General features: G+C 40.1%; 2 protein-coding genes across 11 annotated transcripts in view; both read left to right on the top strand.

Annotated features, from left to right (window-relative positions):
• The window catches only part of stxbp5b (syntaxin binding protein 5b (tomosyn)), a 50,584-nt gene extending 42,745 nt beyond the window's left edge, over nucleotides 1-7,839 (top strand). For 7 of the 8 annotated variants that reach the window (XM_050061403.1, XM_050061402.1, XM_050061401.1 and 4 more), the window contains 5 exons: nucleotides 303-660; nucleotides 781-946; nucleotides 2,225-2,336; nucleotides 2,551-2,771; nucleotides 3,255-7,839. In XM_050061403.1, the coding sequence (XP_049917360.1) occupies nucleotides 303-660; nucleotides 781-946; nucleotides 2,225-2,336; nucleotides 2,551-2,771; nucleotides 3,255-3,296 (899 nt within the window). In that variant the 3' untranslated portion in view covers nucleotides 3,297-7,839. The remainder of the gene's footprint in view (nucleotides 1-302; nucleotides 661-780; nucleotides 947-2,224; nucleotides 2,337-2,550; nucleotides 2,772-3,254) is intronic. The other variant, XR_007570988.1, reaches the window with a different exon arrangement.
• A 1,261-nt stretch (nucleotides 7,840-9,100) lies between these two features.
• The window catches only part of sash1b (SAM and SH3 domain containing 1b), a 68,865-nt gene continuing 50,734 nt past the window's right edge, over nucleotides 9,101-27,231 (top strand). For 2 of the 3 annotated variants that reach the window (XM_050062043.1, XM_050062040.1), the window contains exon 1: nucleotides 9,101-10,415. In XM_050062043.1, the coding sequence (XP_049918000.1) occupies nucleotides 9,933-10,415 (483 nt within the window). In that variant the 5' untranslated portion in view covers nucleotides 9,101-9,932. The remainder of the gene's footprint in view (nucleotides 10,416-27,231) is intronic. The other variant, XM_050062041.1, reaches the window with a different exon arrangement.

Here is a 27,231-nt window from a genome sequence, read left to right as displayed (position 1 = left end):
TATGTGAAGACCTTTTCACTGACCTGTAACTTTTATATTGAAAGAAAAAGCAAATAAAAATGCATAACATGAGAGATCACGGGACAGAAAGAACTTTGAAGATTGGGTGGGGAGAGGAAGTGGTTTTATTTCCCATCACAGTTATTGTCCAGATGTTCTAAACTTCCCACGCTCTGCTGTCCTCTTGGTTGACCTTGAATTAAGGATCGTAGCACTGAGTGCAAATTTAACATTCTGTGGTGTTTTGAAGGCCGTCTCTAATCCAAATTAAAACAACATCTCCTGTCGTGCTCACTCTTCAGGCACTATGGTCACTCTCAAAGGAGGCATTTTGACTATGGCCCTGTTGGACTCTACTGGAACTCTGCTGCCCCCTTCCTACGAGCCATGGTATGACCCAAATGCCTCAGATGAGGATAAGGAGAAGAGCCGGAGGCGCAGGCCAGCCTCCCCTCCCTCGTCACAAGAGGGTCAAGATTCCCAGTATGCTGTGCTGTGTTCGGAGAAACAGGCCAAGGTGGTGGCCATGCCCTCCCAAACCCGCATCCACAAACACAACATCACAGAGACCTCCTTCGTGCTGAGGGCTGATGTCGTGCAGATAGCCGGGGCGTACTGCATCGCCTGTTTCTGTGCTAACGGGCACATCATGACTCTGAGGTATGATTTTTAGTGGTATCTGAGTCTACTTTCAAAACATCTGATTAAATCACAATAACTGTATCTGCACAGCCATAGTCTTAAAGAGTGAAATAATTTCTGTTTCATGTATCATCCCAGTTTGCCCAGTCTACGGCCTCTGCTGGATGTGAACTACCTGCCACTGACAGACATGCGGATAGCCAGAACGTTCTGCTTCTCCAACCTGGGTCAGGCCCTGTACCTCACCTCCCCTACTGAGATCCAGAGGATCACCTACAGTCAGGAGACCTGCGACAACCGGCAGGTCAGACACCCCTAATTACTAAATTAGTTATATTGTGAAAAGTTTGAATTCATCTTTAAATAATTCTAATAATTCAACACCAATTATCTCTTCACCAAGCATCCTCTATGGACAGTTCAGGGATCTTTTTCTGTTCAGATATAACATCAGATGGGTGACAGAGGAAACAGGGACAAACAAGAAGGCATATTGCTACTCTATGCAGTGCACTTATGAAGCCTGTGAGGTCACTGGTATTGCAGTGATAGTTTATCAAAACAAACATTTGTGCTCTTTTCAGGCATGTGAAATGACATAATTTAATGTCCACTATTAGCACCTGAAATGGCATGGTGTATACACTGCTGATCAAAAGTCTGGAATCGCCTGCCACAAAGCTTGAATCATTACAGTCACATGGCTGAGAGGTCTATTCTGTATTTTTGAATGGTCTTTCATGCTATTAGGTTGCACGAAGGATTTGTTTTCTACATGTAGAAATTCATATCCCTCTCCTCTCTTGCTATTCGCACACAGGAGTCAGTGTCGTCAAGTGATTCTGTTACAAACCTTCGGTAATGTAAACCTACGTGACTCTCGCAGCTCGACGAAAAACTTTGTATATGTGAATGTTTTGTCGTATCATAACAGCCTGTCACAGGTTACAGCGTGATGATTAGAGGAGAAATGGCAGAGCGTAAAGGTCCAGGTTCCTGTTTCAGTGTCAGTTGCACAGTAATACCAATAAGTATGCAGTTAACAGATGTGTTGCTTTTGCAAAGCTGTTCTTCAGACATTAATAGGTTAGTCGAGGGTCAGCACTGTTGGAGTATCACCAGAATATACAGACTGACAAATCACAGTTTAAACCTTTTCAATGTAACCACTGAGCAGACTGTAGAGGGACCAAAGAAAGACAGGTTCCCAAAACATTTACTCTTTTAAAGACTGGAAATCAAATTCAAAATCGAAGAGTATTAAGGGGAAAGAGAGTTCCAACAGTGTTTTTCCTTGTCATCTAACACTGTGGAAACATCGAATAAGTCAAAGTTTAAATAATTTATTTCTTCTTTTGAGGCTGAAACTATTTCGAATGTAGATAATACATTTGGTGTCTGAATTATATGGTTTTTATCGCGGTTAAAATAGAGATTATTGAAGGTAAAGAAGAAAAACTTTATAAAACAGGTGATTCCAAACTTCTGAACAGCAGTGTATAGATGCTTTATAGGTCTGTCTGTATTTCTGTAGGGAACATAGATTGAAATAGACATGTGCTGATGTTTATGTGTTCCTCAGGAGATGCTCAGTGAGTTGTTTACCCCTGTGGAGACACCAGAGGCTCCTAACAGAGGTTTCTTCAAAGGCCTGTTTGGGGGAGGAGCTCAGTCTCTGGACAGGGAGGACCTCTGTGAGTGCAGTAAATCATCTTTCATCATATATATTCTGTATAGTTATGTCTATTTTTAATCTCACTGGCTGACCACAGCCATCAGTTGGAGGTATTTTGGGATTGGTGTGGGAAACTTTTCAATTACAGGACGGTTGCAATTTGATTTGACTTTGAACATGAGAAGATGTATGTTGGAATTTATTAAATGGATTTCTCTCTTTGTCTTTGGTAGTTGGTGAAACAGTTGCCGGTAAGGCCTCCCGTAGCCTGGCCCAGCACATCCCTGGCCCAGGGGGCATGGAGGGAATGAAGGGTGCAGCGTCCGGGGTTGTGGGAGATCTGGCCCGAGCCCGGATAGCTCTGGATGAGAGAGGGCAGAAACTGGGCGAGCTGGAGGACAGAACGGCAGCCATGATGGCCAGCGCAGAGTCCTTCTCCAAACATGCTCATGATGTATGCACTTGTTGTTTCTTTGGGAACTTAAAGGAATGCTTCACCCCCAAAATGATCATTTGTGTATCAGTTACACACCCCATGTTAGGTAGAATTCATGATGAAAACTTTGTTTATCTTGCATGCCTGTGTGGTGAACAAAGAATCCCAAAAAATTCTTGAAGACTTGAAGGGTTTATCGACAACAAAACTTTATCAAAACATCCATTTACAAATTTTCACTCAACTCGTGCAGTATAATCCAACTCATTTATCCAGTTGTATGCTCAGTACTTCCCAAACATGCATTTCCACTAAAACCTTACTTTTTAAAACACTTCCTCGTAAGAGTAGCACACCTGGGCAAGCCTTTGTTTGAACTCTGCGCAATCATTTCATTGCGCGCCATACAAAGGTACAAGCATGTAGGTTACCTGTCCTTGTATGAGACTGTTTGTGCAGAAGTATTTTTGACTCTTGTGTTTTGCTCTCTTCTCCCGTCAGATGATGCTGAAGTACAAAGATAAGAAGTGGTACCAGCTCTGATGGCAGCGTGTGGAGCATCGGACTCTGTAATCACGCACACCAGTATCTCTGAGGAGCTGCAGGTCCCTCTCCTTCTCTTCTCCGTTTCTCTCCACGGGGGGTTCTGCTCAACGGACTCATGCTTTTATTCTCAGCACAGCATCACACACTCTGCATTACCTCAGTCACCGGAGGACTGCCGCGGAGTGGACACACTGGCCGACCCGACGTAATGAGAACGGAAAGAAATGGGAGAAGAGAAGCTCTTAGGAATCTCTCGTTCCATTTCACCTGAGAGCGACGGTGATGTTCGTGCGACATCAGTCCGCAGAACAGGAGAGAGGTGACCTTTCATATCCATCAGTCATGCACTCATATATATCTCATATATACAGTATATATATATCTACACACCCTGCTGTTTTGTTCTGAAAGAGGAAAGACAATTCTGCAAAACATGTACTTGTGGTGGCCTGATTGCTCTTTTTTCCTTTCTCTACCCTTTATGGTGTATGCCAAACACAGTGGACTTAAACGAGGAGAAAAGTCTGATGACCCCTTGTCCTTCAAATCTAATCATGTCAATGAAGATGTAAGTTTCTATAGGAGTGATGAATCAATGAAGGACTTGTGTTTGTTTGTTTTTCTGGTTTAAATTATTTTTAGAGTTTGACCTCTGTCCCTTTGTCAGTCTGCTTTTGTCCTTTTTTTGTTTTTGTTGTCCAGAAAGGGCCTTTCAAGCACTTAGAACCGTAAAAACTAGACAGGGAGATGATGAATCTGTTGCCTCTCACCGAATAAGGGCTGGTAGTACACTAGTTCATCACCGACCATTCCTTTTTACAACATTTTGCAACCAAGTTTTAGGTGAGAAAGACGATGTTTTCTGAGCGTCACTTTTTATTTTAAATGAGTTTATTTATTGGAGCAGTATAAATAATAGGAAGTAAATTAAGTTTGTATGTTGGGCATTGAATTTTATTTCTAACCTTTTGGTAAATGCGCAAAAAAAAGTGCTGAAAATGTTTACCCCTGATGAAGAGTTTACATTGATCTATTGGGAAAGTGAAGTTGATACACTGGAAAAGCCCTGAAGGTCTTCTGACTTTCTGTCAAGGGGCTGTAGCTAAGTCACGTATGAGAAGGATGACGTGTTGAAGGGCAAGACAAAGATTGTCCGTAATATGATTAGCATAAATGTATATTTTGGTTACAATTTAAATTTTTTTGTGATAAAGATTCTATCTGTACATGTCATGATTATTGAGATTTCTTTCTGCATTCTGTCGCAGCTGATTTTTGTCTCGATGTGTAGGGAAAAAAGCATGTGTCTCTTACAGCACAAAGGAAACGGTAACGCTGTCTTTGTATTCGTAGCTGCCGGTAGACATGACCAAGCACCACAGAGCGTCCCACGCAGTGCCATTGGTCATCTCTCTCTGAACCACTCACTTCAAAACTGTTTCTCTTCTGCCTTTGCCTCATGACGCATATATTCTAACCTCTACCTATGTGTATGTCTGTGTGCGTGTGAACATACATATATTCAGGAATATGTGTATGGGCGCCAATATTTATAATACTACATAGATGCAGTGTATTACAATAGGTCTTTTGAGGTTTTTGTTTTTGCTTGACAGTGTTTTTTCAATGTGGTTAACTAGAATTCTATTGTGATTAGATTTCTTTCTCATGAGGTGCAAGGATACGCTGCTATCTGTGTCAATGTAGGAGCATCATCTGTCGGTCTTTTATTTTGAAAAAGAGAGACAAGACTTTGTCGGTCCAGATTGCTGCCAAATGTTGTAAATAACGGGACAGCCGGACACAAATCTGACAGTGCAGGTTCAGGCAACGTGACATACAGTGCGCTTGCGGCCATGTTCTTTTCCAACACCAAAGAGTTGCTTAATTTCACAGAGTTGTCTTGATTTTTTTCCCAAATGTTAGAGTCAGTGTGGATAGCTTGGACGGCGCTCTCAAGTCAAGAAGTCTACTGTGTGTAGGGGCGGGGGGGGGTAGATCGGCTTTAGCTTCTTCTTACGGGCATACCACCCTCATCACCCAAACTGCTGTACATGTGTTCAGAGGACAGGCAAAGTGAAGCTGAAGAGTTTAATTCCAAAATCATGTAACACTAGCTCATGGGAAATGGCTCCAAGCTTGAAATAAAACAGCTGGAAGTTTGCATTAATTTTCTCAGGGTGCTTTCACACCTAACCTGTTTGGTTTGGTTAAAACAAACTCACACTCTGGTTCTGGAACCCTGGTGCGGACAAACAACCGAAAGAAGATGGCCTGGAAAGGTGGCTCTCGGTGCTCGTCCGAGCGGACTCTGGTGCAGTTTGTTTGTGGTGTTAAAACAAACGAACCAACAACAGGATTTTATGATTGCAGATATGTGATTTTATCATGATTTCAAAAGCTAAACTACTAATGAACCCATTTGCTGATGGTGAAATCTGTTCCCAATTTTGTAATTGATTCGTATAAGGCCGTGCATATAATCTGTTTATGCTAATCATTTGGTAACCATGGTTATGCATATGTACGTCAGCGTGGATGTTTTTCTTTTTAATAGATCAAAAGCTGTTAAAATCTGTGCTTGTATACGACGTAAGCTCACAGCAGCCTCCGGGCTGAAACATGAAGCCAATGCTAAGTGTCAAAAACTGCAGTTCCTCTAATGGCCACTAGAGGCTGACTCCAAAAACAAGTCAATCCCTGTGGATTCCCGTGTTAAAATGCCCAGGTTTACAGCTGAAATAAACATGTATACAGCCTGGTACAAAAACAGTTTTGGTTTCTATAATAAATTTCCTTGTTCCCGACAACTGTATGAGGGTGAATTTTTTGACAACTCACTCATTTACTTTCTATTGAGGCTTAAAGTTACGCATATTTAAGGGTGGAACCGCCTTCAGTGACATGCTGTCTGTGAGGCGTTGCCACAGTCTATGAGTCAGAGCCATCCCTCGCCCTCCACTGCTCCACCCCCTCGTCCAAATATGGTCACTTCTGGCTCAAAAAATCCAAGATGGCAACGGCTAAAATGCCAAACTCAAGGCTACAAAACAGTCCACACACCAATGAGTGACATAACGGTAGCTAGTCTATGATACGACTTTGTGTGCTCTGTCGTCAAAGTACAAAGTGTCTGATTTCCGCACGTGGGTCACCAAAACTGTCTAATCATGGAGTCACTTGTCTGTCAGTTTAACTTCATGTTTGCTGCTCTTGGTTCGTTTGTAAGAAGTCAACGGGAACTAGACCAGAAAATGCAACAGTGCATCATTTTTCCCGCCTTGGTTCGGACCAAATGAACCAATCTACAGGTGTGAAAGCACCCTTAGATTTTAGAGCATTAAATCCTGTATACTTACTGTAGGAGGTGCTGAGTTGTCAGTCACACACAGATATCCACATCATTTTGGAATAAAACCCTTCACCTTTAGCTGGCTGATTTTAATCTACTCTCCTGTGTACTGCTGAGATAAACCCATCAGAAAGAGTGGCTATGTGGGTTTTGCACTATTTTTTGTACTTTAAAATAATTTTGTCAGTATGGTTTTAATGTATTTCTGTTCTCGTGTCCCATTTTCTTCTTTTTGAAAGGACCAAAACGTGACAGTACCTATGCTTATATATGTCATTTGCCAATTATGCTGATTGCTTCACTCTCAGATTTGTTTTCAATGTCAGGTAATGATACTATGATATATTTATATATTTGAAAACAAATATATATATACTTTTAATTTCAATAATCTATTAAAAATGAATACCTTTAATGTAATTTTTTTGGGATAGAATAACACATTAATGTCCAAAACAATGGTTGTGCATAATTATCCATCATCCGGACATGACAATAAACATTTTCTGGTTATATATTGAACATGCTCATTTTGGATTCAAGCTTTGCTACTGCAGGAGGGTCATCTCCTCTCAGTGGGCCGCTGAGTCTTTCTACAAAGTGTGGCCTCAACTTAAAAGTGCTTCAGTTTGCAACATATATGGTCTAAATGGTCTCTTATTGCACATTGAAGGATGCATGATATTAAGTGTTTACAAACTTGAAACAACCATGTATTATCCCTCTTAGAGATTGTCTGCTCTGGCATTTGTATTTACCACCATGTTGAACAAAACTGAAGTTCTCATCACGCATCAGAAGGTGTCCCACTTTCATTTGATCATGCCAATTGTAGAAGTGTGAGAGATTATATTTATTTCATTGGTACATCTGTTTTATGTTACTGTTTGCTTCATGAAAACTCTTGCTTCCCCTGCACCGTAGAGATGAAGGCTAGGCTCGCAGCGCCGTGCAGGAGAGCTCAAGGGTTTGTCAGTCGCCATACTTCCATCCATCCGTCTGTCTTCTGGGATGAATATCTGTGGAGTTGCAGTATTTTCTCATAGTAGGCAATTTTTGTACAGTTTTATTAAAATAAATTTCACATGGATGTCTGACTTAATCTGCTGCCACAAACAATTTAGACTGTAGATACAGTATATATAGATATTATTGTGCAATGGAAAATAAATGTAAAACCAATCATAACATGTTTTGTCTTGTGTGTTCTGTTTCATGTTGTACTGTTTACTTACTGACTTCATCTACAAATTAATGCTTCACTGGTTCTTATATGGAAATTCTTTTCGGACTTGTCCCTCATCAGGTCAGAGGTGTTGATGTCAGCTACAGATTTAAATGTCTTGCTCAAGAGCCACTGAGCAGGGACTAACACTGCCTTGATCATCCTGAGGGACAGCCTGGTGCCTCTCTGATGTATATCACAAATACTTCTGTGCATAATTACAATCATGTATTCTTTTTTTAGAATGAAGGCAGTATGCATCTGAACAAATTGACACAAATGAATAAATAATATAAAAAAACAAGAATTATATCAATAAAACAGAATCCATGTAACCCCCCCTACTCACATACACACATTGTTATTACTAACAACAGTAATATATATACTGTATTTTTGTTGCTAATAATTATCATTTACATTTTTATATGTCATGTGGGGCTTCTCTAAAAGCCCTGTTGCTACTGTAGACAATTAAAATTATTATTATTTGTTGTCAGTCTCTACAAAGACATTCTATTTATTTCTTCTTTTATTTCATTTTTGGTCATTTTCTTTTTACCTTTTTTTATTATCAGAGATGCACCTATACAGTGGTATACCATAAATAGTATATAGCCATTTATTGAAGTAGCCTTTTAATAATTTTTTAAAATGCAATGTCCCCCCAAAAAAGTTCTGCAACTATAAGGAATGCTTGCTTAAACCTAAATAACCTAATCTTAAATTAAAGCAAAGATCTAACACTTAAAATCCAAATATGTATTATATCAAAGTAATTTGGGGGATTTTGTGAAGTGATTTTGAAACTATGCATAACATTTAGAGTATTTACATTTCTATTTAATTAAAAGATGTGGTCAGAAAAAATATAGTAGAAATTACGTTTGAATATACGACACAATTTAAGCACCGCTTTTGTGTATTTATTATTTCATTTTTCTTCCGCTTTTTATCATGATGTATTTTAGTTTATTTTTTCATATTTTCTTTTCTTTTACTATTCTTTTTTTTTTTTTTTACTTTATTCTATTTTTTTTTAACTTTATTTTATTTTATTTTATTTTATCATTTCATTTCATTCCCGACTCCTACATTTCCCAGAATCCCCTGCAGGTGGCGCCAGCGCTCTCTGATCTCCCGTCGTCCAGCGGGGTAAACCTACAGCAGTAACTGAAGCCTGAGCATCTTCCTCACACTGCTTGAACCTCAGCAGCGGATGGAGCGGAGGGGCAGCAAAGTTGAACACGGTGCCTCAAAGTAAGCCACAACAAGTGCACTCTGAACAAGTATCGAGACTTTTATATTTTTTATTCTACTCCCAGCGGGTTTACATCAGTTATATCTCGCTTTTGGCTTCGGCGTCAACGTTTACATTTCTGCTCCGGTTGAAATGTTTGACGGACCGGAGCGTCTTGCCCTGTAACCGTTGGGATGAGTGAGACAAAGAGGATGGATGCAGCCTGAGAAGACGCCAACTGGCTTCTTCCCCATCTTTGTGACAGGATAAAGTCACTGAAATGTGGTCAACTCGGTTAAAGGTTTGTCTTTTCAGTTAACTTGACGGCTCCGTCGACGACAGAAAGTAAGTTAGCTTAAAAAAACGTTTGCTAACTTAAAGTGCTGGCGTCATACAGCTAACCGTTAACATGTGTTTAACGGTTAAAGTCAACCGTTGGACTCTTTTGGCTTGACGACAGTCCTGGCTTCTTCTTGTAGGGGATTTCACATGCGCTAACTTACAAGCCTCCAAGAAATGTCAGAAGTCAGGGTCAGTGGAGAGCCTGAACCTGTCGTCACTGTGTTTCCTTAAGAGGACTTGAGATGCTTAAGTGCTTCTGACAGTAAAGAGTGTTTCTAACATACAGACACCCTGCTGTCTCTAGTTATGTACTCACAGTGTCTCCATTGCTCTGGCCACAACTAATAGATGTATCTAATTTGGAGGATTGAACTTGGACCAGAGTTCTGCACATCCTCCCTGCAGCTGTGTGACTGGAGACGATGATGCACACCTAAGGTAGGCCTCCTCTTCCTCCTTGTATCTTGTCTTAAGATGACCCAGGGGCCAAACCTCGTCCTGGAGTGGCTCTCGAAGCTCCACTTGTCCCAGTATGTGGAGTCATTCATTGACAATGGCTATGATGATTTGGAAGTTTGCAAGCAGATTGGGGAGCCAGACCTGGACGCCATAGGTGTCCACATTCAGTACCACAGACACCGGCTGCTCACAGCAGTGCACAGGCTGAAAGATGAGGATGAACAGAAAACACCTGGTTACTATTTCACCTTAGAGCCTCTGGATCCGTCTACTTGCAACCACTCTGCACACTCAAACAGAGGAGATGACTTGAGGAGTATGAGGTCAAAGGCACAGACCATAGGGATACACAAGGCCTCCTGTCCTGGAAACCATGACCCCAGATTCACTGATTGTAATGACTTTGTGACGTATCCCAAACTGAAGCTGAAGGTGCTGCTGAGGGATAAACTTGCAAAAGATGGCATCAACCTGGGAGAAGCACCTTACACCCATAAGGTAGGCAGTTTTTACTTCCTTCCTTCCTTTTTTACAGTATGTTGATCCTAAATGCTGGCTCTTTAAGCACTGTCTCATTGAATTTGATACACTTGCTTCCTTATGTTTGTGATGAAGAGTGTGACAAATTTCTTTGATGGTGCTGACGTCCAGTGTATCTGCTGCATTGCTCCACTGATGCTTTTGGTTTCTCTGTTGAGAGTCAGTGTAATAGTGTTAAATTTTAAAACATTTTCATCCTAGGGCCCAAGTTCATCTCCATTTTCAGTTTTTCATGTACAGATGTGAGGACCCAGAATAGGTTTTGACTTCTGATTGACTTGTTTTTTTGCTGAGTGAGTGGGTGATGAGTGAGCAAGATTTACAGTATATTGAGATCCTCACTGCTCATGAAAAATTACAGCAAAAGTATGGTGATTTGGATAAACAGGGTGTCTGCATGTGCTTTTAAAAGTCTTAAAATGTCTTTAATTTAATAACAAGGCCTAACATCTAACTCTGCACAACACCACTGTGATGCTTAGGTAAGTAAAACATGATTTGTCCAAAAATTTGTCCCAAATTTGGTTAAAAGGTGTCTTTTAAAGGGTCTTAAAATGGATTAAACTTAACTGTCTGATACCCGTAAGCACCCTAAAAGCATTTACAATGTTGTATGTACACAATTTTTTTAATACAATAGAGTTTAATTATCTTAATTTTATCAGATTCGCTTCATTCCAACAATTGTTTTGAAGAGTTATTTACTTTGGCTGTACGTACTGCCCCACATGCAATTCCCAGAATGCCATTCAACTTGCAGAGAATGGGCATAAACTTGTTGCATTCAACCGTGGGTGTAGGGCTTCCTTAAATTCTGTATGTCTCCATCATCCTGTGCCATAGAGAAGGGCTGAATACTTTGGAATACATATCTAATTGCTAATATTTTGACTTATATTACAATTGCAATATGACTCTTTAGGGAATGGTCATTTTTGCATCATTATTCTCATTTTCACTGAGGAATAGGATTTGTAGGCCCAAACATCTCTGAAGCCACAATACTTAAAGCGGACTAAAGTGGAGTGAGTAAAATGGGATATGGGATTTGAATCAGTGGTTGCAGGTTTGTCCTTCCATCAGATAGTGTTTATATGCGTGTTTGAAATTTGCAATAGAGGTTATCTCGTTCTAGATCTTCATGTAAGTGTGACAAAATGATCTCTGACCATAACTGTTTTTGTAAGGTGCATGCGAAATTGATCTAGTAATGCGTTGCTGTCTTGCATAGAGCAGTAAGCGTAGGATTGTAGTTGTTGTTTAGGATCTGAGAATAGAATTTAATGGCTAGATTATTTGTGTAGCTTTGAAAAGTCAGGGTGTTAGAGTGTGAGAGTACTGTGCAGTAGTGAGTCCAAAGGAGGAGGTTACCATGGATCTTGTAAGCTCTGTTGTATAGGCTTGCTATTGGTTCAGTGGTTTCCTTTGTGGTGAGGGACCAAATTGGGAGCCAGTAGGATATTGTCAAGAGACTGATTGCATGTAGGTATGTGTTTGAAACAGCAGGGGTGAGATATAGTCTGATTTTGTAGACGTACAGTTTCTTGTAGATTTAGAATGTGCAATATTGCAGTGTCAGTAAAGTTCCGATTAATTGTTCAGCCCTACTAAAGCACCATTCACACTTCCAAAATAGGGTGTGGAATCCGCTTTGCCACAGAATCTAAGCACATAAAATGCAATATATATTGCCTTAGTCAAAAGCATCATCATTCTCAGGAATTTTCAGGAGACCCTGGAGTTGAGTGTTTACATAGTGAGCACAATAGTGAACGCATATGAGTAACAGAGAGACAGAAGTAAAGAACTTCTGTGCTATACTTAAACCATGAGATCCCGTGTGGCTGCTTTGCATTCTGGTCTATAGAAGCTATAGTTGATTGAGTAATTAGTACATTATCCCTGCTTTCCTGCTCATGGATTTCTCTCAGTGCTGTGTGATTGTTAAAGGTTGGTGACTCCAGAAAGAAGCTGTTGCACTTTGACTGATACCAAAACCAGAAACTGAGGTGATTAAACAGGTCGTCCATTAGTTGTTAGGTTGATGGTTCGATCTACAGCTATTGTGCCTAATAGCTAGACCTGTGTGGTGCGTGGTAGCTTATGGCATTAGCGTGTGTGAGTGGGTGAATGAGAGGCACAGCTGGTAACAGTTGCCAGTGTAGTGCAAAACATAAGCTTTATGCTTTACATTTAACACACATCCAACAAATGACAATGAACTGCGCAGACAGAGGTCAGTAGGACAATGGATCAGCCTGCTTTGATGACAGATGTTAGATTTACGGACAGCATGCCATTTTATTTCTGGGTATTTTCTCTGCTAAGACAACTGCCCAGTCTGTGTTGGCTGCAGAGACTGTTAGTTAATGTAATTGCAGAGGATAGTTATTCCGCTTTGACTTCCACCAAATCCATTCAGTCCATAATACACTCAGCGACTGGTCTGAGGCCAGCCAGATGTAAAGCTGAGTGGCACATTTGGCTTATTCTCAACAGTCTGTCTGTGGAAGGTGTGATTGATGGATTTTGGATTTGATTATATCGCAGAAAACTGGTGTTTACCACAGGACAGTACACGGCACACTGGTGAATTTGTTTCAGCTGTATTGTCAGAATGAATCCCTGCTAAGCAGCACAGTTGGACACCACCCCAGAATATCTTTACACTTTCAGACCTAAGGCACTGTTTCTGTTCTCAGCAGTGGTGTTTAGCCAAGAAAGAACTTACTCTCTTAATGCACATGTTATATTCATCTTGGTTTTGTCTTTTCTCAGCAGATACAAGCTTAAAATGCTGCTCATCAACAATGAATGAATGTGGTCTGAGGGACCGTTGAGCCAGGTGCAGCTCTCCAGTTTGATTGAGCTGAGTTTTGTGTCACAACAAATCATAAAGAATACTGAGTCAGCTTTACTAGAGTGCCTTCACACAAACCTTTCTGTTGTGCGGTCTATAGTACCCATATGGAAAATTATGCAGTGTTTGGTGCACTCTCATTCATTCTAATAATGACAGTTTAATTGGAAAACTTTATTTTACCCCTCTGAGGTGCCATTAGCGTTAAAATAGTCGCACTGTCCCAACAGTGCTGTATGGTTGTGCCCTGTTTCAGAGCTGCAAGCATACTGTTCATGAAAGATTCAGAGGCTGTAAACTACTAAGTGCAAAGGTACTTTGTGAGTCACTTCCAACCTTTTGTAGGTTACAGCGAATACTGGCACAGTTAGATTCACCTAGAAAAGTTTTTTTTAATTCATTAGACTTAAAAGCATCACCAGCTCTGGAGTCACCACAGTCGTACTGAGGTTGTAAGTTCAGTCACAGGGCAAAAACTATGAATGTGTTTCTTACTGCGATTTCACAGTGGTGAATGGGATAGTAGCTCCGCTTAAATGCTCTGCTGGTTATCTGATGGAGCGAAGTACAAATGACTGTTACTTACAAATCATTTGGGTCTCCAGCAGTACACTGTGAGGTTAACATTTGGAGTATTATGTCATCTGGCTACGTTTCAGGAGGAAATAGGCCAGCCTTTTTGGCTCATTTAATTTGGCTCAGTCTATCCTCCTCAGTACTGAGATTATGAAGACATGCATGATCATTCACTTCATTAGCTGTGTGAATATCACCCTGATTTGGAGCAGTTAATCAGTGAAGAGCTGACTTGAAGCAGGGGCGTCAAACTCATTTTATTTCATCAGCACAGCCCAATTTGAAAACCATTACATAATTACCTAAAATTAACAACACCTTCAATTTTGCCCTACATTCTGAAAACATTCAACCATTTACAAAGCAAATGATGATCAGCCTGAGATGTTTTAAGAAAAATAAGTTCAATTTCAACGATATGTTTTAGTTTTTCTACATTTTCGTCATTCCCTGTATAACAAACCATTTACGGATCAAAAGTTTTGGCAGTGTCTTAGCTTTAGGGTTCCACCATTATTTATTTAAAGAGAGAAGTCTGATACAGATTCCTTTGTATTGAAACTGCTGATTGACAATATTTCACACGATGTTTAATACCTTTTAAATATGACCACATTAGGTATTCATTGTGTTTTTTAGAGAACTGTATTCTGGTCAGGGTGGAAAAGCCTCTGAAGCAGCATTTTACATGAAGGAGGTTACTTATCCGTTTAACTTCCTCCTGAGACCTGGCACCTCTTAGCCTTCACAAGTGCATAAATATTAGCTGTGCAAAGTCATCCAGTGGGCTAGACTTGACACTGTGGTTGCCCAGTTTAGGCCCGCGAGCTGTATTTTTTGGCACCCCTGATTCAGAACTATCAGGTGAGACAGGTTGGCTCTGTGTGAAAACAGCATTTTGAAGCAGTTTGGCCTTTCAGGTCCATCAGATTTAGTCCATTGAACAGTAGCAGAGTACAGATATGTAGGCCACTATGGCCCAATTTCTCACCAGGAATAGCTTACAGCAGCTTCAGGCAAAGGCTCTGCTGGCTAAACATCTTTGCCTAATTTTGTGCCAAGCTGGACCAAATATCAGTATAATAAGAATATGATATCAGTGTTGAGATTTTCAGATAGATGTTGTCTGGGATTTTGGGTATTGTAATGTAATTCACAATACAGTTCATTGTTGTCTTTTTCTTTCTGTATTAGCCAAAATACCAGAAAGCGTAACAAAGATGTGAGTGGAGACTGATTTGAAAGTGTGTTGTATGAGCGCACACTAATACTGTAGCGTAAAAACAAATCCATCTGTACATGTTAACCCTTATCATACCACACAAAAACGAATAGAAAACACTGACTTTGCCAGAAGAATGATTGAAAACCTCTAAAACACTTTACCTTACCTTTCTTACTCTTGTGTAACTCTCACTGGCCTCATTTGTGTTAAATCTAGGTTACATCTAACAACAGTATGGTGTGTCCTCGGGCCTTATGCTGGCAATGGTTTGGAAATTGCAGTGGTTTTGGATCTGGAATCCCACAATGCCTCTGCCTCTCAGTCTGGGTTTGGTAATGCAATCAATGAGCAGTGTGCCTTTCCGACTATTCTGCATGGATGACTAGTTGACCCAGGCCTGCAGGACCTATTAGTGACTTTGAGAGAAAGAAAAGTAATCTGATAAACGCTGGATGAGCTGTAAATGACCCAAACACTGGCACCACAACAAGTGTGTCTCTGAAAGAAATATAAATATAGAATATATAAAGAGATATTATACACAACATGGAAACACAAAATCTGTTTATGGTGTCACTACCTTAATTTACTTAAACAGTAAATTACTGTTAAATTTATGACAGTATTCTACAGTGGAATGTGTGGTTTACAGGGTAATGCTGTAGCTAACCTGCCAGTAATATATTGTATTTCTACAGTGTTGCTATTGTAATCTACATTAATGTTTTTTAACTGTATGTGTTACAGTACACAATACCTAAACAAAGTGCTGAATAACATAGATTTATAATGCCACGTGTCGCCCATGGTAATTGAGGGTTGGCATCCAGATCAGAGGACATAGATGAGCATTTGAAGGCAATAATGTTCACAATTGATTTTACTGGGATCATCAGGCTCTGTATCACAATGCTCATCATCACTGCTCGGACAGCTGCTTGGATTTACTGAGGCTACAACTAAGGCTTTGAATCTTTCTTGAGAAAAGACTTAATGTCTCCTTGACATGTGTGATGTAAACATAGGCCTTACTGTAAAACTGTTTACATTGTTTGAAAGGGCATGCAGGCTGACTTGACTGCTTTTGCCTCTTTAATATGAGTTTTCAGATGAGACAATAAACTTTGTGTGGAACATTAGTAATGTAGTATGTTTGTAGCAGGCGTCACAGTACAATCTCACAGAGACCACAGGGTAATGTCACTTTGAAATGGCAGTATGAATCAATCTAAAACAGAAGCTGACAGCCAACTATGTAGGAGGTACTGTATTAGTTGAAGATATTAGCACATAAAAAAACTACCTTTCAGCATGTCCAGTCTGGAATGAATAGATCTCTATTTACATGAAAGGCCAAAAAAAAGTACTTAAATTAGTCAATTATGGGGGCTACCTCTAGCTCACCTGGTACAGTGTGCTCCCACAGACCGTATAAATAATGAACATAGCTATCTTGACATCACCCATTGATTTGTTGACTGCTGTTTTGAAGCCTCAAGTTCAGCACTTTGGCCGTCGCTGTCTTGGATTTTTGGAGCCAGAAGTGACCATATTTAGACCAGAGATTGGAGCTGTGGAGGAGCAAGAGATTGATCTGACTCATAGACGGTGGCGACTCCTCACAGCCTGTCACTCAAGCTGCCTTGCCTTAAATGTGCGCAACTTTGGTGTAAACAGGTTAATTATAAAAACTTCACCCCCTGTGCAGCTGTCCTGCATGTGAAAATAATCTATAGAGACCCAAACTGTTTCATGTACCAGGCTGTAAACATGTTTATTTCTGCTGTAAATGTGGACATTTTAACATGTAGGTCAGTGGGGATTTACTCTATTTTGGAGCCAGTCTCAAGTGGCTATTTGTTGAAATGCAGTTTTTGGCACTTTTGCGTTGGCTTTTCAGCCTCAGAGATTGTTGCCTGCGTGTGCCCCATATAGGCTGAGTCTTTGCAGCGGCTCTTGTTCGATTCCAACCTGTGGCACTTTGCTGTGTGTCATCCCTCTTCTCTCTGCCCTCTTTCCTATCATTCTTGAGTTGTCCTATATTAAAGAAAGTTCACTTGCAAGTGAACCCTGTTGCGGTTCCCTTACAGTGGGAAATGCAAATGGACTATCCAGCAAACCAAAGAGAAGAAGTGAACCAAAGAGAGGAAGTGACATAGAGCGCAGTGCTCATGGGTAGAAAAAAACAAAGCCAACAGTGCGAACCGAGAGAAGCAGAGGTTAAAAAAAAAAAAGTTGGAAAATGTCTCGTGGGCAGACATGGAGTAGTGAGTAGGTGCAGGCGCTTACCCCAAGACTGCATACTGCATGAATTTGTTGTAGCTCCATTGTTTTTGTGGTGACCAAGCCGGGATGGATTTCCATTTTTCGGTCCGGGCCAATAGATGAGCCAGGTTTTCTTCTTCCTCATGCTTTTTTTTCCTTCCTGGTCAGTGGTCATATCAGGCAATACCGATAACTGATTAACATTGTCCAGGCGGTTTGGTCTGCTTTAAAAAGTGCAGTGTGAAAGTGAACCGAACCAAATGAAGGTGTGAAATTTTCCAGCATTCCTTGCCCTATCGAACTGAGTCCCCCGGACTATCCTGGTGTGAATGCGCCCTAAATTGTTCCATGCTATAGTGGGTCACTTCCCTTGTTTTCAACCTGAAAATATCACACATGAACACCAGATGCTCATGTTAACCAACCTGATTTATATATTGTATACCCAAGGATAAATGCCACACTTTCTTTAGAGAGACTTCCTGTCTGTGGATAAGCACCCATACCTAAGTAGTTTCCATTGGTGGGAGCTTCTCTGCTGCAGCCTATCCTCTTGATAGTCTGAAAATCTTCACTTATGCAATCTTGCGTTTAAAATTTAGCTGTTAACTTCAGCAGAGGCCCATTTAGATGATTAAGAAGCTTTCTATAATGCATCAAATGATTAACTTGTCATTTGACAGAGCATATATTATATTGTTCATCACACACAGAGCCTGTTGGGAAGGATTCCTTTTATAGCTGTCTTAACAATGAGCTTCAAATCCCCAGAAGGCCTCATTGCAGTGCCCAGCCTGAAAAACATCCTCAGAATGGGGAACAAATCTTAGTTGTCCAGAAGATTTCCCTGTGTTGCTTTGCCAGAGGATCGGAGGACAAGCAAAACCAGCAGGCCTCTTTTGACAGAAGAAAAGCCAGTGTGAATAGAGCCTGGCAAAATACAAGCTCTGCAGCAGCTGACAGCTGTCTCTGCCTTTGTCACCATAAAACAGAGACTGAATAGAACTGTTTTTGTTGAACAAAGTTGGTTTTAAAACACCAGCACAGATTTTACCATGAGGACTGGTGCAGCATTGTGTTGAAGAGGACCTGTAAACAAATGAGAGAAGTGGTTTTGTTGTTCAGTGGTTGGTTACATCGATCAGTTTTTCTTCTGTATTTTAAAACGAGGCTTGAAAACTCGTTTCTTGGGTGAGCATTTGCTCAGCACTGCTGCCTCACAGCAACAGGTTCCTGTGTTTGAGGTCAGCTGGGATCTTTCTGTGTGGAGTTTGAATGTTTTCCCTGTGCCTACATCAGTCTCAAACTGAGTCTTTCAGTTTTTTCCCACAGTCCAAGGATGGGAAAGTTAGGTGAATTGAAACCTCTAAATTGCCCACAGGTTTCAGTGTGAATCATTGTCTGTCTTTATGTGTCAGCCCTGTAAAAGACTGCTGATGTGTCTTGTGTACCCAGGCTCTCACCAAATATGAGCTGGGATAGGCTCCAGCCCTGCTGCTACCCTGCACAGATAATAACATGATGGATAAAACAAGAATTTGCTTGCTGTGTAATTAGATTTGCATGTCTGGTAGAATTCTTGTGAGTGTGGACAATGTAAATAAAAATCACAATAATTTACCAAGTTATGTCTGACCACAAGTTAACAATAAATTAAAGAAGACTGTTAAACTACAGTACCTTCAATATACCCTAACAACTAAATATTCTTAAAAAAAAAACCCATCATGTTGTTAAAAAAATATGCTAAACTTTTAATTCATTTGCGTCATCACTAGTGTGGCACTGATCCAGTCCACTGATACTGGTGCTGTTTGACCTTATTAAACTGGTTGGGCACTGGCCAGATGTGACTGAACCACATTGGAGTTTCTTAATCAGTGTCATTATGACATTCTGTGCATCTGCTGTCATTCATTGGTTCTTAGCAGCCCACCAACTCAGATTTTAGTGCCATAGCAATCCTTGACCTCATGTTAACCTACATAAAAACAAACAAGTGTGAATTCGCAATAGTTGCGACCACACACACACAGAGATGCATCCATGTGTTGCCCCTTTTTGCCAATTGCTATGAGCAGTTAATCAGCTGTCTTTTGGCTCATGACCAGTTGGCATGAACACAAACACCTACACACTTGACCTCCATGCCACATTTCAGGCTCCTGGGGCAAAAACTGTGAGCGCCAAATGGTAGGGAAATTTTTGAACACTGACTAACTAATCGACAAAGCAAGCTGTAGAGCTGCTAGTCACAGCAAAAAAATCCAACAAATTGCATGCACTAAGTTCCTAGTATAGACCAAATCAAGATGAAGTCACGCAAAAAAAAACAACACAGTTACTTGCAAGTAGACAACTGTCAATTGATCTTCAATGTGGAAATATGCAAAATCAGCAAACTTGTGTATTTCTGTTTTCATTCTCTCCTGTATCTCTAACATTTTAAGATATATAATTAAACAAAGTGGTCCTACCTATGTGACGTTTCTGCTTTCTATGCACTGCTTTGCTTTGCTAGCATCTTTGACAAACCACATCTGCTGGCGCAGAAGCTAACTGCTGTGGATGGGGGCTGGAGCAAAACATATGTTAGCCACCTAAACATATCCATCTAAAATATCAAAATTGGTGTAAGTGTTCACTTTTTTTGTTTTTGGAAAACATCTTCAGCTTTACATTACACACTAACCAATTGAGCCAGCAGTAGACCAGCAATTCCCAAGTTCTGTGAGGTGAAAATACTGTTTTTGTCAAAGGAGTCTGATGGCTTTGAGATAAGGCTTCAGTTCCCATCGGGAAAGGCTGTCTGACAGAGGGTAAACTAAACAATCGAGGCAGCTTTTGCTCAGCACTGTTTGATGTACATGACGTGGAGGTTTCTACCCACAGATTATTGTAAGCAAACATTGTGATTCAGTCTATATACTATTCCAGTGCTGTTCTTTTGCAGTGGCAACAGCTTTGGTCCCTCTTTACTTCCTGCCAGCTAATGTATTAACAAACATTCTGACAGGAAATACAAAAAGACCTGTTTTTATGTCGACAGGTTTGAAACCATCAATACAAATTTTGATACAGACAAAAAGGGTACTGGTGTCACATCTGCAGTAGTGTTGCAGGGTATACTGGTACCAACGGTAGACCACGGTACTAAAACTCGCATTTGCGACTAAAAATAGTTTTGTGCGAGCAAAAGAAATCATTCAGGAGCAAGCTGTGCGAGTACAGATTTCAACCAGCAGCAGAAACGAAAGGCGAATCCTGCCGGTTGTGGGTTGAACGAGGGTCACAGACAGGAATATGGTGGAGGCTCCGTCAAATATGGCGGCCATAGTGCTCCGCGGCGCAACATAACGGCTTACTGGCAACAGAGAAGTCCGGCTCCAGGTCCAATAATTTCCTCTTTGGTGGTGTCATTACTGCTCAGAAGTACCTGGACAACCAAGTCGTGGCGGCACACAGGTATGTGACGTGTCAGAGGAGAAATGAGCCATTCACATTTCTCTCTTTGTGGCAGGTAACGGTCCACAAACCTCACCGCACTTAAGGGACTGTTCTTAACTTGTCAGAGGGGAAGGGTGGCTGGTTGATTTTTGGTTGATTTTTATTTTATTTATTTATTTTATTTTGATCCCCCCTATGTTAATCACTTATTGATGCTGTTTTTGAAGTATGAATAAGTCATTAAGTAATTTATTCCATTGAAATATCATTGATGTATTATAGAAAAGTGATTTTTTGATACTACTCAGAACCGTGATACTTTCACTGGTATCGTATCGTGGGTCCCAATTTTGGTACCATGACAACACTAATTTGCAGTCACTATAGGCAGATACCCTGAATTGAGATGCCAGAATCTGTATCAAGGCAGATAGGAAAAGTTTTGATTGGTGTCAGTGGCGCTGTCAGGAATATATTTCATAGTACACACAGGAACAGCCCACTCATTTGTATGGTACCTTTAACACGTAGGTTCCCACGCATGGACATATGCAGTCGCCTCAATGAGCGAGCAAGAGATTCCTCATCGCTTTACAAAGCGGGTGGATCCTGGACATGTAGCTGGCTGCTAGCCACTGTCGTACGTTAATGTTAGCAGCAGTAACGTTAGCAGACTCGTGCTCGTACTTCTGCTCTCTGCATATTCTTCGCTGCTGAGGCTTGTTCACTTTCTTGTTTCAAAAGCCTGAAAAATGCTCAGTTGTTTTCGTTTGCTCATTTTCTCATTTCTAACTACTCTTGCTTGCTAACACACAAGATAAGCAACACAATATTGCTAGCATCACAAATGAGCGCCAGAAATGTTTGTCATACACTGACCTCTGGCCCGTGATGTGCACCAATTATCAGCATCCCAATTTATTTGCGTCACAGTGAATGGACACAGTCAAAATACATCGCAGGCATATTAATCAGTAAATAAGAACCCAAAGATATGATATGCTGCTTTTGTCACAATTGTATTTGCAAGATAGGATGAAAAATCATTTAAAAAAATGTAAGCACAGTGCATACACGATTACAGCTGCCGGTGCCACTGATTTGTGTATCTCTAATTATCACTCGTCATGCTGCCTGCTTATTTTATTTTCAATATAGCTGTTGAACAAAGGCTAGATGAATGTACTGGATGATGTTGGTTTTGCTGAATTTTCTGGTCTGGGATTGTGAGCTGAGTGATCTCCACTGTTTTCAGACAGCCATAGATTTATGATGATTATGCAGGGAAACTGGCTATGTACATCAGCAAAAGCCTAACACAGTACTGTATGTTAGGCCGAGTATATATATCATATGTTCACATTTGGCTGTGTTACAGTGTGATCTATCCATTACCACCATCCCCTTTCTTATTATGTAGTGTACTGTAGGGAATGCCTACTTATGGACTTTATTCATGTTATGTCAGTGTAGATTAGGGCAAACCAGTGGACCATTACAGGAAGATTGCTGGATTATTGCACTGATGGTGCTGAGGGGGGTTGAACAGTATTGCACAGAGCACTCAAAAGCTTAGCATGCCATGAACATGCTTGTCACTTATAGTTTGAGACTCGATAAATTCCTGTCCGGCATGCAGTACTTGGTTCCTCTCCTCAGCAAAACAGGACTGTACAAGGGCAATTGTCATTGTACCAGCACATTTTCAGCCACTCCACATTGCATCACTGCTGAGTGAGATCAGATATTTATATGTTGTTCACATCGGGAATACTTAGCTATGTATAATGTAAACCTCTTTGTTAAGCAGAGCATAATCACTGACCTATATTTGTGAATTTAAGGTTAGAATTGTCCACTGTCAGTTAACCAGAGGTTAAGGACTGATATAGCTATAGGAGCTTATTGTTCTGTGTATATTTTATCCAGTTAATTTCCATTTCAAACATCCTCACGTTGCTTTCAAGTAGAAATAATTCAGAAAGGCATCATGAGGGGCTTCATGTCCAGCAAAACACAATTTTCATGCTAATTTTGGACTTAACAACATGTAAGATTAAGAACAGAGGGCTTTCTTTTTCTCTTTTCTGAGTGCAAATTATTTTGTGTAGTTGTTTTGTGTTAACATTTCCCTTCAGCACCCCTTGCTATTGAAGCAGCCTCTACCTCTCTGTTGCTTCAGCTATTGTATTACAATACTAAGTAGTCTTTGAAACTATGTGGCGCTCTCTGAATTTAAATAGCTGTGTAGAAGAGAAAGCCTCTTTTGCTTTGTGGCAGACACACGCAAGAGGCAGCTGAATTGAAAGAGGAAGTCTGATTCAAGTCTGTATCAAAGCAAAACACTGAGGCTTTACACTTCTGTTGTTAATTATTGTTTCTGGTGTTTGAGAATAACACATTTCAGAACACATGACAGTATTAGGGTGTGGTCAGTTCATTTGTTTTGTGAGAGTTAAAATACAAAGGTTCCCAGAGACTTGCAAATATCAGCCTTCCTTCAGCAGTATTTCATTGGCATTTCATGCACTCCATAAACACAATAAGACTACATTTAAGGTATAGTTTGGATTGTTTGAAGTGGGGTTGTATGAGGTACTTATCCATAGTCAGTATATTACACACAGTAGATGTCCGTCAGCTCATCCCCAGTTTGGACAAGCAGCAGGAGTGCCAACATGGAAGTGAAGCAATGTATTGGTGAGGACGAGGGCAGCAGCAAAATGGATTTTAGTCGCCTTAAAAAATCCCACCTGTCCACAGCAGTACATTTTTTAGCATGTATGTTGGTACTCCTGTCTGCTTCCCCAAACTGGGGCTGTGCCGACTGACATCTACTGTATGTAATATATAAGAAACTCATGCAACCCCACTTCAGATCTGAATTATCCCTGAAGTCTGTAATAAAGCAGTGGAATTTAAATGTCTGTATCATTTGTTTAAAGCTAGTCTTGTTAGTAGGACCTACAGTTAGTCTTTGTTGATGCTTTTGTGGGTTTTTTGGCTTTCAGTTTTAATATGATGGTGTTAAAGCTGATTTGGAGACGTTTCCCTGCTTCTGTGGATAAAAATGAAAAGATAATTAGATTTTTTGTTTGTTTGTTGTTCTCATTAGAAAATGCCAGATTTATTTCTTAGCACCACATCCCACAGTCCCCCAAGAATACATGAAGCAAGAAACTAATGCTGGATGGCATTGCTGTTTTTGCCATTGATTAAAGTGGGATATAAAAGTTGCCTCAGTTCATTGAGATAAAATATATTCATTTCTTGACTTGATATATGTGTAGCGTTGCCTTTGGCCTGGCCTGGGTGTGTGTGTGTGTGTGTGTGTATACGTGTGTTTTTGAGTGTTTCCTTGGCTCTAACCCACAAGGCTTTCGGAGGTCTTTGAGCCGCACTACATTGACCTTGATCACGTTCCATTACAAGGGTATAACCATGCTCTCCGCTGGGCTATTTTTACTGCATGTGCAAGATTGGCCATTTCAGCAGGGTTAGCAAGTATTTTCAGCCAGTCAAGCAGAGGAACTTTGGTTGCTAGAGGTAGATTCTCTTTCAAAGGGAGGCACTATTACTCTAATGCAGTTATGTGTTTCTTTTGTTATTTATTTATGCGTCCAGTTTTGCATTTTGCGTGACTGGATACAATGAATTGGTATATTGTAATGGTTTTATGTAATTTCCATCAGTTTAAGACTCAGGGGTTTAGGTACACCAAACATGCAGAGTAATTTATCAGAAAAAAAGGTCCAAATTGAAATGGAAATGCAATTTGTGGGAGCAGATTTATTATATTAGTAAATGTATTACTGAGAGGACTTGTATCACATTAATGCAACTCAGTTCTGTTTAATTCAATTCAGTTTTATTTATATAGGCCATATTACAAATCACAGTTGGTCTGAGAGGGCTTTCCAACATACAACACCGTCTGTCCTTGGACCCTCATGCAGTGGATAAGGAAAAACTCACCAACAAAAACCCTTAAACGCAGGAAGAAAAGGGAAGGAATGTCAGGAATAGCAACTGAGGAAGGATTCAGTAACCATCCCTTAACAGCAGAAATTTGGTAATTTTGTTAATTGTTTAATTGTTAGATGATGAAGACTGTTAACATCTGCTTATAGTTACTAAATGTTTTATCAAGATTTATAAAATCAACACAGAGACCAGCCTTAGCCTAATTAAACTGTCTAGACGCCCTCAGGATAAAGACAGCAATCCATCAGGACTATATATATATGGAGCACTGAAACACATTTTTACGTGACAGTAAAAGGGACTTCGCTTATTTTCATTCATCATTAGAGATACTGCGATTTATTAGTCCTTTATTTATTGTGAAATATAGGTCATGTATGGATTGCAGCTTATAGTCTGTTTACATGCTCAGACTCTCTCAGTACATTAGCGCTAATTCCACATGGAGCATATTAATAATGTGTCTCACTGTAATTGAATGCATTAAGCAAAGGCATTATAAAAGTGATGGTCCATTCTGCAAAACCAATACCATAAGAAGACAGTAAATAAGATTCTTGGCAGGATGACATAGCTTAAATGGAACTTTATTATCATATTTTGGTATTAATTATGTTTATTTGCATTGCAGTGCTGCCTTTGATTACAGCATGCAGCTGTTGAGCTATTGAATTTTGAATTAACTCAACCACACCACTGTACTGCCCCAGATTAGCCTCAAAGAGAGCATCAATTTTGCACAATGTAGTATTGATTTTTCCTAGTAATTTGGATCTTTCCATCTAAAAACACTTATAGAAAAAACGAATTTGACATGAGATAATGTCAGTATAAGTTGCTGAAGTCTGAACAGAGGTGTGTGAGGTCATAAATCACAGATGTAGCTGCTGTTTTAAACAGTTTGCTCCACGATTACTCATTCATTTATAAATTAAATAGCACTGTCTGACTCTTTGCATATGATCCACTTTCAAAATCTTGTGGATTTATGTTTTTTGTCTCCATCTATATTTTGTCTTTTTTCCATCTCCCTCATAAAACACCAGAAGTTGCACACAGCTCATTCAAAATGCAAAAGGATGGTAAAAAAGGAAACTACACACAGTAGTCATGTCAAATCTCTGCAGATGTTTGGCAGTCAGCTTTCACTTCAAGTAAGCACTTAACATCCCAACGCCACAGCACTCTTTCCTAAGTTAGGCAGCTGTGAGCCCACTACATCTCTCAGGTTGTCTGTCACAGTGCTTTAATTATTCCCTGGTCAAAGTCCAAAGAAGTAGAAGTAGCTTTTAGTTTTGTTAGCTACTGTAGCATCCTGTCAGATTACCTATGAGATGCAAGACAATAAATGTTTTAACTGAAAAACATCAACAAATTGTTCCAAGTTAAAATTTAATAATTTGTGTGTCTGGTGTTCTCTACGTTCTGTTGACAGTGCTTGTTCTGCTACTGTCTCCTCAATCTCAGTTGTGTCTGACAAAGCTCCGAACTGGACATGGATTTGCTTTGAAGACTGAGCCAAAGGTGGGCTGCAACAACAGTTAGAAGATAAACATGGAAGGAAGCGCCAACATTTACTGTCAAAACTCCCTACTTTCTATTCAATTTTAATGTTATATTCTGTGCAGCATCTCTCTTTGATGCATTCATAAATCAAACAGGATGTTTTTGCCGTGTGACTCGTTTGGGGAGGAGCTTTTGAGCCTTGCAGTTACAGTAGGGATTACACCAACCAGTGAACTATGAGTTATGGGAAGTGTTTTATGTGATGACGATGACAACAAGAAGCTCCATATTTTAAATTTAAATCAAGCCTCACATCTGGTCTGTCTGAACTCCTGATTGTTTAAATACCAACCCAATTACCAGCAAATTAATTTTGCACTGTGCCAGACTCAGAATTATGTCAGTTGAATCAGATTTGTCTATTTGATACAAATATTTTATGATTTGATTTTTGTTTTGTTTTTTCCATATAAAAGTTTTAAAGTTTGAATGGGGCTCAGCGGGGACGTTCAGTGTGACACCTGCATTCGTGTACTTTAGTAAACAAGCTAACAGCACTAACGATGGATCAGAAACATGCAACAGCATTTTTGTTGACACTAGATATCAAACGAAAGTCAGAGACTATGTTGTGGAGAAGAGTAGAGAAGATACTGTTATCTCGGAGGCTTAAAGGGAAATTTCGGTTTATTTCAACCTGTCTCCTATCGTCCTAAATTTGTTTCAAGTGACTAGTGACATAAAAATAATAGTTAGCATGTTAGCCGTTAGCCTAGATACAGCCGGGGCGCATATTAGCGTCAGACCTGTTAAAACGTAAGTGTTCTCGCGATATTTTGGCCGCACTTTGGAAAGCAGAGCTAAATGGTAAACAAACATGGCACCACACCGGTAAGGTAAGACAACACGTT

The sequence above is a fragment of the Epinephelus moara genome, chromosome 14 (genome assembly GCF_006386435.1).
Source record: "Epinephelus moara isolate mb chromosome 14, YSFRI_EMoa_1.0, whole genome shotgun sequence".
NCBI lineage: Eukaryota > Metazoa > Chordata > Actinopteri > Perciformes > Serranidae > Epinephelus > Epinephelus moara.
The sequence above is the reverse complement of the archived record's forward strand: the minus strand, read 5'-3'. Positions and strand labels throughout refer to the sequence as shown.